Source organism: Ciona robusta, chromosome 1 (genome assembly GCF_009617815.1).
Source record: "Ciona robusta chromosome 1, ASM961781v2".
Taxonomy (NCBI): Eukaryota; Metazoa; Chordata; class Ascidiacea; order Phlebobranchia; family Cionidae; genus Ciona; species Ciona robusta.
Window position 1 is genome coordinate 4,743,222 of NC_143235.1, and position 16,874 is coordinate 4,760,095.

General features: G+C 36.0%; 4 protein-coding genes across 6 annotated transcripts in view; 3 read left to right on the forward strand and 1 right to left on the reverse strand.

The window, feature by feature from the left end:
• Positions 1-2,137: 2,137 nt before the first annotated feature.
• LOC149741683 (TNF receptor-associated factor 4-like) lies at positions 2,138-6,329 on the forward strand. Of its 2 annotated transcripts, none has more exons than XM_089886413.1 (9): positions 2,138-2,457; positions 3,023-3,170; positions 3,958-4,062; positions 4,120-4,341; positions 4,697-4,792; positions 4,851-5,006; positions 5,274-5,451; positions 5,503-5,669; positions 6,127-6,329. In XM_089886413.1, the coding sequence occupies exons 1-9, from the start codon at positions 2,285-2,287 to the stop codon at positions 6,277-6,279; spliced, it is 1,398 nt and encodes a 465-aa protein (XP_089742539.1). In that variant the 5' UTR covers positions 2,138-2,284; the 3' UTR covers positions 6,280-6,329. The 2 variants fall into 2 exon arrangements, with proteins under 2 accessions (XP_089742539.1, XP_089742620.1); XM_089886494.1 differs by having other exon boundaries at positions 5,274-5,358.
• On the reverse strand, positions 6,227-10,068 carry LOC149741684 (uncharacterized). The gene is made up of 4 exons (XM_089886295.1): positions 9,604-10,068; positions 8,227-8,309; positions 7,972-8,166; positions 6,227-7,504 (listed from the first exon to the last, which is right to left on the reverse strand). The coding sequence occupies exons 1-4, from the start codon at positions 9,999-10,001 to the stop codon at positions 6,666-6,668; spliced, it is 1,515 nt and encodes a 504-aa protein (XP_089742421.1). The 5' UTR covers positions 10,002-10,068; the 3' UTR covers positions 6,227-6,665.
• Positions 10,069-10,890: 822 nt separating this feature from the next.
• LOC149741685 (uncharacterized) lies at positions 10,891-13,844 on the forward strand. Its single transcript, XM_089891375.1, has 4 exons — positions 10,891-11,381; positions 11,545-11,642; positions 12,177-12,407; positions 12,653-13,844. Exons 1-4 carry the CDS (start codon positions 10,981-10,983, stop codon positions 13,471-13,473), a joined length of 1,551 nt encoding a protein of 516 aa, XP_089747501.1. The 5' UTR covers positions 10,891-10,980; the 3' UTR covers positions 13,474-13,844.
• Positions 13,845-15,814: 1,970 nt separating this feature from the next.
• Positions 15,815-16,874, forward strand: part of LOC149741686 (intermembrane lipid transfer protein VPS13A-like) — a 54,200-nt gene continuing 53,140 nt past the window's right edge. The window contains exon 1 of one of the 2 annotated variants that reach the window (XM_089891347.1): positions 15,815-16,136. In XM_089891347.1, the coding sequence (XP_089747473.1) occupies positions 16,037-16,136 (100 nt within the window). In that variant the 5' untranslated portion in view covers positions 15,815-16,036. The remainder of the gene's footprint in view (positions 16,137-16,874) is intronic. The other variant, XM_089891338.1, reaches the window with a different exon arrangement.

Genomic DNA, 16,874 nt, shown 5'->3' on the forward strand with positions numbered 1-16,874 from the left:
TCCTAAAAATAATATAACCTTTGATATATAAAAAGAACTTATTATCTCCCGTTTTATTCGTGTTGTATTTTTTTATTTAGCAAAACTAAATATGTTTAACATCAATATATTAATGACATTTATGTGATTTTGATGACATTATTTATACGATTTTGATGCGAAAATAAGTTATGTCTTTTATGACGTCACAAACACGCAATTTTAGTGAGCAAAACGAAGAACAATAAGTTTTATACATTGTTACAGTTAACAAATTTGTTTGCGATTTTCAATAATTGTTTCTGCTCGACCTGTACACTATAATATGTCTCGCCTACTTTAACGAAAAAATGAATTAAAAATGAAATGTGTTAGTGGTTCTTGGAATTTGAAAATTGAAATCTTTAGTTTTACTTGATTAAAGTTTGTTGCATTCATTATGATTCATAAACGGTTTGTAGGCAGAGCAGAAATATAAGTTATTGTTTAGAATTTAAGATGAAGTGTAATATTAGCTTCGACGCGGGTAAAACAGTAAAAGCTAAACGGTTTAATTTGGTAATTTCCCAGCTTTGTTAAACTTTTTTTCTCTGCTGCAATTCAGATAAGGTAAACTAGTATTAATATTTGAAATGGAAAGGCCGCCCAAACTACAGCGCGTTCTATCAGTTCAACACACCGAAAATATAGGGTTTCCATTAACACAACAGCAAACCAATTCTTCTGTTTTGGAGAAAACCTCAAATTGTACGTCAAATTCAGAAGCTACGTTGACGGAGTTTGTTAATGAAATAACTGTTCAGCAAAAACAGCAGATAGATTTTCTCCGTGCTAAACAAAATACTGCGCATAGTTTGGAAGAAGAGTTAGTACGTTGTCAAAGCGATTTCGCGAAGCTACAAGAGAGTGAGCGAGAAATACAATACCAAACATACATTACATCAAGCAAAATATCAGAAAGCAATTCTAGCATATCATCAATTAGTAACAAGATTATTGGTCAGGTTACCAAAGAATGCGAACTTAAAAATAAACTGGCCGTTTTGTCCGATTATTTACCTAAGGGTGTGGAAAAATACAGAAAGTCTATCGGTACGTACAACACTGCGTTGAAAAGTTACGAAGCAAACCAGTTTTCTTTTAACGAATTCGAATGTACAAAGCAAAGAATTAGTACGCTTCAAAAACAAATTAAGCGTTTTCGCTCTGAGAAATTAAACAGCCATGAAAAGTTGATTGATGGCATGGAAACATTTGAGAAACAAATGGATTGCCTCACTAAAAAAAACGCTCGACTTCAGGCAATTTTGACTAAAAAACAAGATTTAGTTTCGGCCGAAGTTAAACGTTCACATGATCTTACCACAGCGTTTCAAATCAACAGAAAGAAGAAAAAGGCTCAGATTCTCCGTTTAACTGTAAGGTTATCCCAGAAACGTGAGTTCTTCCAACAACTGCAAGAAGAGAGGATTGCGTTGCAAATGGAAGTTGATCATATCAAAGGTGTAAACAACAAATAATAAATTCTTCGACCCGATCAACAGCTATTTGGCCATTACATTCCATTGCCAGTAATACTGTATAAGTGACATTTTTATAAAAACCGACAAAATATTGATATGCTGTATACACGTGGACGTGATGTATAGCCTACTCGAAAATTTTATAATTAACTTTGAGATTTAAAAAACTCTGGGTTAAATAACTTAAATGTCGTAGTAAATTGCTTTGGTCATATACGTATTTTTAAACCGATATTTTTCACCCTAATTAAAACCGTATAGTGACCCCCTCCCAATTTCCTCTAATATTATGTGTTATATTTCAGCCATTGAAAAAATGTTGTAGCCTTGTTTTCTATTGATTAGGCCAAATAGGCCATGCGTGTATATATATATAGTTCAGTGGGGTAAGATGAAATACTTTTAAAGCACCTAAATCCTATACATTCTGATTTCTGATCGTCGTTCATATTAGTAGCAATATGTTCTTTATTTTTTTAAATTATATTCAAAATCGACTTACTACTTGATTATTGACTTTATATATTAATGCAAGGAAAATTTAGTTTTATTTTATTCCCAAATTGAAACCAAACGAAGTTTTTCAACCTTCTTATTTTATGCCAAACGTTATCAAAGCGGAACCTTCACATATAATAAATTATTCACGAGCCATAGCGCAAAATACGTAGTATTAACCACAAAACCTGAATTTAAAATGTTCGAAAAGCAATTGTTCGCCTGGTATATAATCAGCAATTCTGAAAACGAACTATCCAGACTCAGACAGTAAGTTGTTCGTGATGAAGAACATGAAGCTGAAGAAACGTGAAACTTCCAATGTAGTTCGGCCGATTTCTACAAGTCGTTTCGAAAGACCAGCAAGCAGCGATTCGAATAGCAGTGATGTTAAAACAGTTGCATCCTGGAGGGAAATCATTAAACCAAGCGCATTTGTTAAGGAACTTAACCCTAAGTAAGTATATAATGTATAGCATTAATATGGTAGGGTGGAAGAAGATGGGATCACCTTTAGAACATAATATCCAAACACACTAATCGTGTTTTAAACAATTACCAACGGTTCAGGGAAGTTGTGAGAATATGGTTTTATATTTTTTTAAATGCATTTTTTTACTGCTAAATGGGAGAAGAAAATAGAGTTAAAAGATGTCCCATTTTCCCCAACCCTGGAGCGGGGGAGGACGGGACACATTTAGCACACAATATCAAGCAAAATATCATGATCGTGTTTTAAACGATTAACAACTGTTTATGCGAGTCGCGAGGATACGGTTGTAGAATTCTTTGATTGTTCTTTGTTTACTACTAAATGGGACAAGAAATTAGAATGTCCCATCTTCCACCACTCTACTATATACGTTACTTATGTACTCTAGGAACCACATACATAGGCATATTTTTAGTATGCATGCTGCTCTTTTTTCAATACGGTATGCTGTGTGTTTTCATCTCAGCAATATATTATTGATCACCTTTAACTTCGGTCATGAAATTATAAACCTGTTATCGTTGTTTAGATTTCTTTGCGTGGAGTGCAAGTACACGCTAGAGTTCCCGGTAGCGTTATCAAATTGCGAACATCATGCCTGCAGCCAGTGTGTGTCACGTCTCTGGAAGATATCGCGATCCTGCCCCTTAGATGGAAAAGTTATTGACAGAAATGAGGTAACACATGGTTATGTAAAACCAGTTATAACTAATATATAGTAGGGTGGGAGAAGATGGGACACATTCAGCGCACCTCTAAATATCCTGATCGTGTTTTATACAATTAACAACGGTCTATGGGAGTCGTAAGGATACGGAATTATATTTATTTGAATTGTCTTTGTTTGCTACCAAATATGACTAGTAAATAGAATGATGAGGCGACCCATCTTCCCCACCCTACTATAAAGTAGGTGGAGGAAGATGGGACACTTTTTAACTCTTCTTTCTCGCCCCATTTGGTAGTAAAAAAAGAACATTCAAGTAGTTATAAAACTATATCCTCATGACTCCCATTAACCGTTGTTAATTGTTATCTGGACATTATGTGCTAAAAGTGTCCTTTCTTCCCCCACCCTACTAAAAATAAAACTCTTTTAAAAGTTGTGGACACGGCAGCAACCAAATGAACATATATATGGACCTTAACCCTTATGCGCTTAAGAATGTACTACCCCAGGCATAAAATGTGACTTATCTGCTGGATGATTTATTAAAATGATAATCTAAATATGTAGTAGAGTTGGGGAAGACGGGACACATTCATTACATAATATTTAAATATCCCGATCGTGTAATAAACAATTATCAACGGCTTATACGGGAGTCGTGAGAAAACGGTTTTTATAATTCTTTGAATGTTCTTTGTTTACCACCAAATGGATGAGAAAATAGAATGAAAAGGTGTCCCATCTTCTCCAACCGTACTATATTGAATTTGTCTAATTGGAATTCTACAATACAGGTTACGATTGACGAAAAACTACAAATCGAGCTCAACAACTTAAATATGGTGTGTCCTTTTAAACACTGTGGTTGCCACTGGGAGGGAATGTTTTTTGACTTTAAGGTTTGAAATTAATATGAATAATTTATGCGACAGTATAAAGTATATTTATTTGAATAGAGCCACTACGACGAGTGTTTGTACACCGAGGAAGTCTGTTCCAACGATTGTGGTTTCCGGTGCTCAAAACATCTAATGGATAATCACTTACAAATTGAATGTTCTAAAAGGCTGGTTGTTTGTGAATTCTGCGCTCTCCACCTGAAAGCAGAAAATGAAATTGAGCATTTAAAGTCTTGTATAAGATTTCCAGTCACCTGCCCGAAAAAATGTGGAACGAAGGTATAGTATAGTTGCATATAAATTTTAGCTTATACTGATATACTTTTCTAGTCGGGTAAAAAATGAACAACGGCATCATCCTTCTCTTAAAACCGATAAAAATACTATTATGTAAGCAGTTTATAGTAGGGTAAGCGAAGACGGGACATTTATAGCACATTAGATTCAAATACCCTGACCGTGTTTTAACCAATATAACAACAACGGCTAGCAATGAAAGTCGTGAGGACGCGTTTTTTATTTCTTTGAATATTCTGTGTTACTGCTAAATAGAACGGGAAAATAGAATTTAAAGGGGGCCTATCTTCTCCCACTCTACTGTATACAATTACCTTTACATTATTTGTCTATACAGGAAATACCTCGCGAAGAACTGAATGCCCATTTGGAACTTGATTGTCAGCTGGCCGACAAGGTTTGCCCATATGAGACAGTTGGGTGTACGTTTACGGTAAGACATTTATTTGTATTCCTTTACCGCACAAGCGAATAACTTTCTCTTGTTCCAGTGTTCGCGTGAAAAGATGGCGACACACGTCGACGAATGCTTTCGTAAACACGTTTCTTTATTGTGCGATGGCTTTCGCAAACAGGCAGAATTGCTCGGTTTACAGAACAAACAGCTGTTTGAGCACAAACAGATACTTCATGATCACGGAAAGATGGTACGCAATGGGATATTTTCAAATATGTATATATAGTTTATGGTGGGGAAAGGTGGGACACCTATTCATTCTACTTTCTCGTCACATTTAGAAGTAAACAGAAACATTCTAAAAATTATAAAACCGTATCCCCATGACTCCTATGGACCGTTTTTAATTGTTTAAACACGGTCAGGACATTTGGATATCATGTGCTAAAGGTGTCCCATCTTACCTCACGTATATACAGGTAGCGGCCGTTAATCAAATATTGGTTACTTTGTTCAGATTACAAAAGTTGGCAGAGAATTCGATTCTCAACTTCTTTGGAAGATAAGCGAATGGAGCAGCAAGAAAATAGAAGCAGAGGCAGGTAAACGAACTGTTCTGCAGAGTCCACTATTTTACTCAGCACGTTTCCAATATAAACTGGCCGTGCTGCTTTTGCCAAACGGAGATGGAAAAGGTAACCTTTTGTGGATTTTGGTTTAATATAGCTTATGCGTACAATTTTCAGCAAAGGGGACACACCTATCTATATATGTACGACTCTGCAAGGGAGAATATGATGCATTGCTATCCTGGCCCTACCGGCTTCCGATTGAGATCAGCCTAATTGACCAGAGTCAAGACCCAAGAGCGAGAATTAACCACACGTACAGTTTAAGGCCAAACCCGTGCAAGGTAAAGTTTTGATGTCTCAGCCTACTAAACATATTTGGCAGCTTTTTAACTTTCCCGATTAAATACTAGTTATTATCATAATAAATATTAAGGTGGGGGAAAATAGAACAGGTTTTCAACTTTTCATTGTATTTTCTTGTCCCATTTCGTAGTAAACAAAGAAGAAAAAAAAGATATAAAACTGTATCCTTGCGACTTCTATAAACCATTGTTAATTTTTTAAAGAACGATCTTAGCAGGGTGGGGGAAGATAGGACACCTTTACATTCTATTTTCCCGTCCCATTTGGTAGTAAACAAAGAACATTAAAAGAATTATAAAACCGTATCCTCGCGACTCCCGTAGACCGTTGTTAATTCTTTATAAAAACGATCAGGATTTTCGGATAATATGTGCTAAAGCTGTTCCGTCTTTTCCCACTCTAGTCTATTTGCACCCAGTTATTTTACATTGACAGGAAAACAAACCTTTTCTTGGTCGACCAACTTCCGAATCGAACCCAAGCTTTGGTTCTCAGACGTTCATGCCACTGGACACCCTTAACACACGTGACTATATCAGAGATGACGCAATATTTATTCGGGTTTCCGTGTTACATGATGAAACTTAAATTGAATAATTCATCATTCTGAATTAATACAAACACAAGATGTACAGCATGTAGCGCACACAAGTACAATCAATTAAAAGTATTATACCGAACGATTATTTTTTGGTGTATTGCAGAAGTTAAACATATATATATAGTAGGGTGGGGAAGTACAGTTTTTAATTCTATTTTTCTATTTGATAGTAAACAAAGAATATTTAAAGGATTATAAAACCGTATCCTTACGACTTTCATAGACCTTTGTTTATTGTTCAAAACGATGTCTCACCTATCCCCAACCTACTAAACCACTTCTGGAAGATATATTTTATATGCAATCAATGTAAAGCCAAAAAAGGAATACAATTTATTTGTCATAGAATAATAAACGCTTCGTCTTAAAAAGTTTATGAAGCCGATCTTTTTGCTATTCTCAATCGAAGTGACGTCAAGCTTCGTTCCGTCATTGTTATCGACCTTTGCTTTTCGCTCGGGCTATCCCAGTCTGTCGCCATGTTTTCGCTTTCCAGAGCTTTAACATACGTCTCCTCTGCTTCATACAGTCTCCCTTCACTTACCAAGCAAGTGCCAAGATTTTGTAGGCAAACTCCGTACAAGTTCTGTAACTTTGCATGTACACCGAGTTTTTCTTCAAACAAGTCGACAGAAAGTTTAAACTTCCCTAATGCCTCGTTCTCTTTGTCCACGTCGGTAAGTGCGCACCCCAAATAAAAGCAAGCCATGCATTGAGATATCATGGTTGCTTGGCTATGCATTCTTGTTTCTTGAATGCGGAAAATTGCATCATATACATCATGCATAGATTTTAAAATACTTGGACTGTTTTTTACACCGAGACGTCTTAAATCAACCAAACACTTCATAAGGCTGGCATAAACTGTAGTTGTGTCGTTCACTCGTTGGTACAGCCATGCAGCGCACTTCAAAATATGCATTGCTTTTTTCATTTGTCCGCACTCTCGATACCTCTTAGCAATCTCACGCACAGAATCTCCCAGTTGCTCGCATCGACTGGAACTTGGCTCTCCTCGCTTAAGGCTTTCGATTCCATCGGAAATGTAACTTGCACTTTCTCTTACACGACTCACTTGCATCAAGCAAAGGCCGATTTTAAGCTGAAGAACTCCGCGATCTTTTTCATCCATGTCGACCCTGTCCATATCCTTAAGAAGAACTGGAAGAGCTTCCTTGTATTGTTTATTGTTCCAACACAATTCTTTGTCGTCTGCATATTACAAAACCTTAAAATATGAATAATAGAGTGGGGGACAATATTGCCCAACATTCCAAACTTTTGGGGAGATAGCACGATTTAGTACTACGATATAGTATAGTGGGGGAAGACAGGACACCAGCACATATTGCCCAGTATTTTTAAAAATCAAAATATATGGCGGTTTTGGTGTGATGCCACGAATTAGTATACTAAACTATCATATCTTCATTAATTGACAACAATTCAAAAAAATTGGTTATAAAATATAAGGAGTTATATTTAACGATTCGCACACCATAGTTGTAATTTTACCAGTTAGAAAACAAACACGGTAAGACGAGACAGTTAAAAATCATTGTTAATTTTAATTATAGAATACCCAAATAAAGCTGTATAACGTTTGCTTTTGTCTACCATCAAATGGGGCACAATGAGCAGAAAAAGTCCCGTCTTCCCCCACCCTAACATATACTTACCGTCATCAATTCCTTTCATAAAATCTTCAAAGTTTTCGAATAAGTCAAAGAAGTGAACCCTTTCAGATTCGGTCGGTGCGTCAACCCTTGTCTCATCTTTCTCTGTGTTTTCAGTTGCATGTTTTACACTGGTGGCTGATGGTGGTTCATCATGTTTAGAAACTGGTGGTGTGTCAAGTTTAGAAGTTTCTGTTGCTATAAAAATTGAAATCAGTAAAGAATATAGTTTTGTATAAACCATTTTTTTTTGATTACCTGTTTTTTTGCTGGCGTAAGTACTGTTTGGGTTGTTGTTCTTGTTTCGTTTTCTGATTTCATTGTAGCTATCTAATGAGAATCTAGAAACAAAACTATAGTTGGGTGGGGGAAGGGGAGATACCTTAAGCACATAATATCCAAAGTTAGTATAGACCAAGTTAGGAAACGGCGCTCGTGTCCGCCATTACGGAGCCCACAGAGCGTGAATCGCCTATACAAATGCATGGTCGGCGTGTGTTTATTTGGTTCTTGTAAGCGATACAAAGCTAGAAAATACGTATAGCGGTTGTTTTAACATTTAAAATATAATTTCTAATATAAATCTTGTTATATGATATTAAATCTAGGAATTAATGTAAAGTAAATTAATATTTTGACTGGTTTTCGGCGTACAGTGTGGTTTAACAGGGTACTTTACGTTGGCGATTAATACTAGCAGCAATCAGCTTAGTTTACATAATAGTATATGATCATACCTAGGAATCTACAGAACCATTATATACTACATTTATAATCCAACATGAGTGGACATGCAGCTTCAAACTGCTTAAGTACTAGCAGATAAGGTGTTCGCGTTTTCCGATTTCATAAAGACCCGTAACGCAGAAAAGGTAGCTTACTAATTCAAGCAGAGGACCAAAAATAGTAACTCAGTATTGTTTTCCTCAATGTCACTTCGATATTAGGCAAATTTTACAAAGATACCTTAAGTTTCGTTGCCGGGTATACGTGTTAAGTTTGTGAGCCAAAAAGTAAAATCACGGCAATTTACATGCAAAACTGCAGCTAGATACACCAGTTTATGGTAATGTTATGCGTTTTTGTTTGTATTTTTATATTTTAAACATGTCCTTTTATGTTTTTGGTTAGTAAACTTGATATTTTCTGTTTTTTTTACTCTTTAATCGATTGAGTGTTCAATAAAAGTTTATTATTTTTGTGAGGTTTATTATTGTGATAAGATATAACATTAGTAGAAAGCCATTTTTATGCGCAGAAGTGCTTGGTTTTTAAAAAATCGCAATATTTAAACGAAAAACAGCACCCAGCAATGATAAAATGCTATGCCGTGGGCTCCGTAATGGTGGCGTCTATGACGTCATAGACGCGCGACAATGGATAACAAGACTCTTTGTTTTACAATCCGTTTCCTAACTTGGTCTATACTAACTTTGATAATATCCAAGTATCCTGATCGTGTTTTAAACAATTAACAACGGTTTATGGGAGTCGTGGGGATATAGTTTTATAACTATTTGTATGTTCTTTGTTTAATAAACGGGACGAGAAATACAGTTAAAAGGTGTCCTATCTCCCCCCACCCTACTGTATAACAATAGTTGAAATATCTACCTACATAAAAACATTTCTTACCCTTCTGCTGTACACTTGATGTTGATGCTATCGGGATTTATCAATTCACCTTCGAGCCCTTTTACTAATCTTTGAAGTTCGGCCTGGAGACCGCTGTCAACACCACCACTAATTACGTCATTATGAAATGCCTCGTCGTTTGTGACGTCACATACCAAAACTCCCGCGTTGTCGCGAAAATTCGAGGTTTCAATTTTGGGATAGTTTTTGATAAGGGCGTTGCAAACTGCTGCAGAAATAGCTGCCTTTTTAAGGAAGGTAAAAAGCAGGGTTGGGGGGACGCTTTTTAAAAGTGAGGTCGATATTTCCACTTTTTCCGAGCGCCATGTTACATTTCGTTTGATTTCGAAGAACTTGCTGCCTTTGTTATCACATTCAACAGTAACCTTGAGTTTCATTTTCGTTTGTCACATTCATGTATTATAATATTGTAAGAACCTGAGACATAAACACATCAATATCATGAAGTTACCAATAACAACGTAGCCTTTATATTCATAATATGGATAAGTTACATACACATTGCTGCGTATATCAAGTCTTCTACAGCGATAGTGGCTCGTAAACAGACTACTAAAGTACCATTGTTAGTGCTGCCTTACAGACAAAGCTCAGTTTTCATTACCTTCGCTTCACATTAACTTTAAAACAGTATCAAAAACTCCAAATAATCACTGTGTAGAACTGTCCAATTCCATTTAAAACATTGACGTAGAAACTAAACGGAACCAAAGCTCAAAGCTCAAGCTGTAACTCTAAAGCGCAAACCTAACTATTGTGCTGATAAATACAGTCTGTGTTGACGCCAATGTACAGAACGGTGGTAAAATAAACGGGACTTCCCCCGGTTATCGCTTCGTTTGTCTGTGCTGCCTTGTTTGCCTGCCTGTTCACAGTGTTACTCAGACAGAATAGTTTAGTAAGTTTTTCAGTCATTTTAAACTCGGAATACAAGTTTCGCTCGTTTAGGAATTATTGTCTAACAGCAGCAGAAATAGCTTCTGATTGTTTTTAATATTTAATTTGCTTTATATTACAAAACAAAGCCAGTAATGAAAGTAATAGTAACTTATATTTAAATCGTAGGTTGGCAGATTACAGAAATAAACACAATATAAGATCAGTGCTCAACCAGCAGACGCTAAAAACACCAACGCGTTGTTCAACAGTGGTAAAATCGATTTATGTTTGTTCTTATATGACGTCACCGCGGGATTCCCCTTTTGGCACACCACCGCGGCAAACATTCGGTGATTTCCCATTATATTTACCGACGTTGTCCTAGTTCGGACTATGTTTCAAAGGCATTTAGGCGTGCAGGTACATTTAGAAAAAGTGTAAATAATATATTTTTGTTCAGATTCGTATAGCTTCAGAATGAAACTGAAAGTTGGGTTTACTTGCGAGAACAAGGCAAATAAGTTCTTTACCGTGAAGGAACAAATATCATGGAGAGCTGAAAAGCAAGCTGTTTGTACCGATCTATTAAATAGTGTTCCGCAGCCACTTTTGTCATCTGTTCTAAGCAAAGGGGGCATTTCTACTGCCATATGCCAAGCCCTACTGATCATCAAGCCTTCGATTAAGGTAACAAACTTTCAGAGTGACAACGGTGACGTTGTTTGTGACGTCACTGATGACGAGTCTTTCCGTAATGACGTCATTCAAGGAAAAACAGCAAAAACGCTGCAATTACAGTTAAGATCATTTCGAAGAGTTTATCGGGATAAAGTATTCAAACAATTGACACGGATCACAGTCAAATGCACCATTGAAAGGTAAATAACTCTCAAGTACGTTTATTCTATAGTTTTTGTATTTAAATGTTACATTTTGGTATAAAGTAAACCTGGTTTTTGCTTTAGACGTAAAATTGCTGTGTTTCACTCAAACGAAATTAATTTTGGTATAATGTTATGTAAAACAACGCATTATAAACAGGTCGGTTACCAGCAAGTTCTCTCAATCCTCTTGGAATGATAAAATTTATGAAAATAGAAAGAAAGAACGAAACACCACCAAACAGGAAAAAGTGGAAGGTACACGCGATTCCTTACATAACTTTTAAATTATAAGCACAGAAATCAACTCATGCAATTGCGGAATATCTTTATGTGCAATACTGTGGAGTACCGTTTGAGCGCCTAAATACCTTATTCATTTTTTTCGTAATCATGTTTTAAACAATTGATAACACATGTATTATTATTCACCCACAAGTAACATATTTGGAACTCGTAAGTTGGCACGAGATGTATATGAAGCATAACACCCCTGCTATATAACGACTGTTGTTTTTCGGTTACGCGAGGATAAAATAAGTTACATTCCATCGTATATTCTGTACCGATTCTTCGTTTACTACCAACTGGGACGATGAAGACATTAAAAACCTATTCTATCTTACCCCACCCTACACCATAACATGATTTATCTTTTTCTCGATTTCACTAATTAAAAAGTTGCTTACTTAGTAACTCGTAAGCTGGCACTAGAAACAAAACACCCGTGTGATAACGACTGTCGTTTTCTGGCCAGGCGAGGATAAAATAAGTTACATTCATTCAATTCAGATGATCCAATTCGAACCAGCAAAGCTCCACCCAAGCCGACCAAGCAATCCCATAACAGCAGAGACAAACCAGCACCTTCATCTAAAACGTCACCTCCTTCTAGAGAAAAGGTTCCACCACCAAAACCTCATTCTTCCAAGTCAAAGACACCACCGAAGAGTGGGAAAAGACCCGAAGACTTGTTTGACCTTTTTTCGCAATTCAGCGATATGCTTGGACAAACCAAGGAAGGTAAAACAAACGATGCCATAATAAGGTGGAAGATAGGACCCTTTTGTTCTAGTTTCTCGTTCCATTTAGTAGTAACAAAGAATATTTATTTTTTTAAAACCGTATTCTTACGACTTCCATAGACCGTTGGCAATTGTCTAAAACACAATTAGGATACTTTAATATTGTTTGCTAAAGGTGTCCCCTCTTCCCCGATACTATAATGTTATTTTGTAGTCGCGCATTTCTATGCTTTACAATTTTAGACGACAAGGGCGATTTTTGGAAGAGGAAAAAGTACACCGAAGCTCTGCCTCAGCTTATGAAAGAATTAGAAGATACCAGCAAAGATTTAAAAGATCGAGGTGTTCTTCATTTAAAGATTGGACTTTGTTTGACCCAAGTTGGACGAGCAAGAGAAAGCGGAAATTACATCTCTGACGGGTTGGCAATGATTAAACGGGAAGATACTGATCCGGGAAGATGCGAGGAGCTTGGTAATGCAATAAAAGATGTGGCTGAGCGGTTTAGCGATTGTGGTCAAGTGAGAAAGGCTATTATAATTATAAAACTTGCTGCTTCAATGTATGAAAAAGTAGAAGAATTGCGGCATGCCTACAATGGTTTAATGGAATGTAATTGTCTATTGATTGGAATGAAAGGTGCGGATAAAAGTATAATAATAAAACTAGCTGAAGAAATACATCAAACCATTTTTAAACTTGGTGAAAATAAGAAAAATCCTTCAACCGTGATGGTTCGTTGCACAAGTTGCTTCAACATGGCGACGCTGTATTTTGGAGACCGCGCGAAAGAAGTTAAAATGTACAGAAAGGCCATCGAAATGTACGAAGAGGAATCCGGTTCAGATGCAAAGTTTTTTAGTTTATATGGAATGTGTCTCAATCGGCTTGGGTACTTACTTCAGATGGAAGGAAAAGTATTTGAAGCCGAAGAAGTTCTCACCAACTCACTACTGAGCATGAAGTTGGCTAATGATTGGAAGAACGAAGCTAATAGGCAAAAGTTAATTGATACGACCGAAAGAACATTAGTGAAACTAAGATTTGAACTTAGTACGATATGAACAACAGACAAACTCACCAAAGCTAATATTATTAACCGTCTACCGCAATATACGCTTGTATATCATTCACAGATAACAACATGCTGTATATTTCTAATTTAAATGTGAATTCATTTAGTGATAATATACAGTAGGGGGAGACGGGACACCTTAGCGCATATTATGTATATATCCTGATCGTGTTTTAAACAATTAACAACGGTAATATGGGAGTCGTGAGGACGCTATTTTATAATTCTTTGAATGTTGTTTGTTTACTACCAAATGGGACGGGAAAATAGAATGAAAAGCAGTCCCATTTTCCCCCAACCTTCTTTATCATTTTAAAAGTACGTAATTATATTGCAAAATAAACAGTACATTGTATACTATAGAGAGTATATTCCTATTTCACGCAAATGGCTAAATGAGAATCATTCACGATCACACTAAATATGACGCTTTACCGAACCGCCACAAGTAAAGGAACGCGCGTTGATGCTTTCAACAAATACATTTGCCTTTTAGGGCCTGTTATACTTTATACGTTTATGCACCAAAACATTAAGTGAAAGTTATGTGATAATAGTTAGTGGCTGTTGCATTCCAAGTGAACGTTCTATGTAAGACGTCATTTCCGGAACGAACAAGTGCTCGTTTGTTTACTGGGTTCACAGTTTGAGTGACACCAATGCAGAAAGTGATTAGAATTAATTGTAAATTATATAATCCTCTCACATGGTGCAGCATAGGCTTACGGTCGAAATGATCCTGTCGAAAAGAAACCGAATACAAAGATTGGCGTCTCGCACTCTCCCTTTTATCTGGATTTCTGATATCACTTTAAACTATTATTTATCAATTAACTCACGAAGAATTCTTCCAGTGTGCAAGTTTGGGGAATTCCTATTGTGTTGATGTTGTACCAATTACTATTGCTTTAATCACGTTAAACTCAGTAAATCAAAAAGTGTCAGGGATAACATTAAAATCCGCTTTTTATTTATTTCTGTATGGCTTCAACTCTGTTGGTGCAAGTTTAGTTTGTTACCCTTTAATTGATAAAATGTCAACAAGAGATAGTCTTTTCATTTGTAATTCATACCTTATAAACCTGCGTTAGTTTTTTCTTTCGTGTTTTTTTAAAGGTGAGATTTAAATCACCATCAGTCATGGGCGGATATATTCAGCTTTGTCGCAGCATGGCAAGAATCGACACGAATACTGAAAAGTGTTCGGTGGTCTACAACGGTACGATTTAAAACGTTAGATAGTCTTGTATGTATAGCGTCATTCGTGCTCCAAGGAAATACTCTATGTTTCCTTTTACACACACACATTTTGTAGCGGTTTGTTATTGTAGATTTCATGATATAGTAGGGTGGGAAAGATGGGACACTTAGTCAGACGAGACTTTTTAATTTTTTTTTTTTACGGACCCCCATTTAATGATAATCAGGAAAATAATGTTACAGAATTATTTGACACTGTTATCGCGACTTTATAGAACGCGGGTCAAAGCTGATTACTGTTTTTAAATATTCAAAAAATATGAAAAACAGAAACAGTATATTTTGAACAGGTAACAAAATGCGAAATAATAGGGTGCTAACTTTGAATGCTCGCTTAATCAGCTGATGAAGTTTTGTAGTTTTCGAATGTAAATGATTGAGCTTGTTTTATAGCTTCATAAAACAACTTTGAATATTTCGTACAGTTTAACTCTGTCTCATAAAACTAGTTTTAATTTTGTGAAAAAAACTGAGATGTAAACATGAGGAAAATAGGCAGGGATCAGTACGACTTTAATTTGAGATAAAAACAACAAAAAATATCGGTTTAACGTTATATATATAAAGTTTACATGGCAAAGAAACTAGCACAGCTGGTTAAAGTCGGTAGGTTAACTACAAGTTGCAGAACACTGTATTTCAATTTTGTGTCTCATCTTCCCTCACATTGTAGTTTTGTATGTTTTCATTGCCAAACTTTTAAAGGTTTGCTTTTAATTCAATAATTTATATTCTCAATTTTCTTTTATTACAAGTTTCTATGCATTTGTAGAATATATACAATATTTATCAATTGATGTTCGAACAATACCCATTTTTGTTCAATATGCAAATTTCAATAAAGGCTGCTAAAATTCTCGGTAAAACTGCTGTTCGCGACTTCGAAGTATTTGCGAATTAACGCTTACTTTGTAAAAGTAAGTTACAGCGTAAAACTTTTTAAAGATAGTAGGCTACTGTGGGGATAGAGCGCTATGCTTGAAAGTAATCGCCATAAATGGAAGTTTTCGATGGATCGCCTTTCTCATAGGGGATTCACCTAAAATTTCCCGGTGATCCTGTAGTTTTACTTTTAAGCAATGTGAATTTATTTAGTTTCGCAAATGCAATTATTTTTGCAATTATGTTAGGTTAACATGTTTATTTGGAGAACGAGCACAAATTGCGTGTTATAATTCCGGTTTGTTCGTGTTTTAAATTACCTCGTCTGTCATTCTTTAAGACATTGAGCTAAGCTTTATGACATAAAAATATACTAAGAACTGAAACTATCGGACTAAAAGTCTGCAAACATGGTGTTTGAATCCATTGTTGTTGACATTCTGAACAAATATCTTGGAAAATACTTTGAGAACCTTGATCCATCTCAGCTTAAACTTGGCATATGGGGAGGTAGGCGTTTATGTGGTTAAACTTTATATTTATCCAGTCTGCAGAGTATGGCAGGGGCACGAGGGATTTCGTTTACAAACTTTTGGCGATGCATGTCAGAATTTGTCTAATGCACGCCAAATAATTAAACAATGAAAAAAATATGTGTTATGTTAAGTAGGATTTCCGGTGCTAGTGAAGAATCTCCCCCCACCTTATTTCCTAACCACTAACCCCTTACTACTAACCCACTAACCATCAACCCCCAACCACCAACCTCTAACCACCAACCCCTAACACTTCCCACCAGCCTATTCTGCTATGTTTTGGAAGATTCTTTACCAGTGCCTGATTTCCTAACATGGCTTGAAAATGTACATGCTTTGCACGCCGATTTTTGATAATAGCACGCAGGCACGCAAAAACTAACCATCTTGCACACGCCATACCTCTTCAGGAACTGTCATACTTTGTAGTCTGGAAATTTATAATAATCTACATACCCTTCACGTTGAGTATATATAACAACTTTTTAATCTGGAGAAACTGCAAATATAAGAATCTTCCATGTTCCTATACTTAACTTTTTTATAATTATTCGCAAAATTGTAAGTTTGCTTTTGCATGCATAACCAGTGACCACGCTTATTTTCTTCCAATTAAATGTAAATAGTTCTTAACTGTGAGCGTGTTTTAACAACTGTTGTTTATGTCACTATATCCTGTCTTTTTGTTTAAAATATTTTAAAATCTTACTGC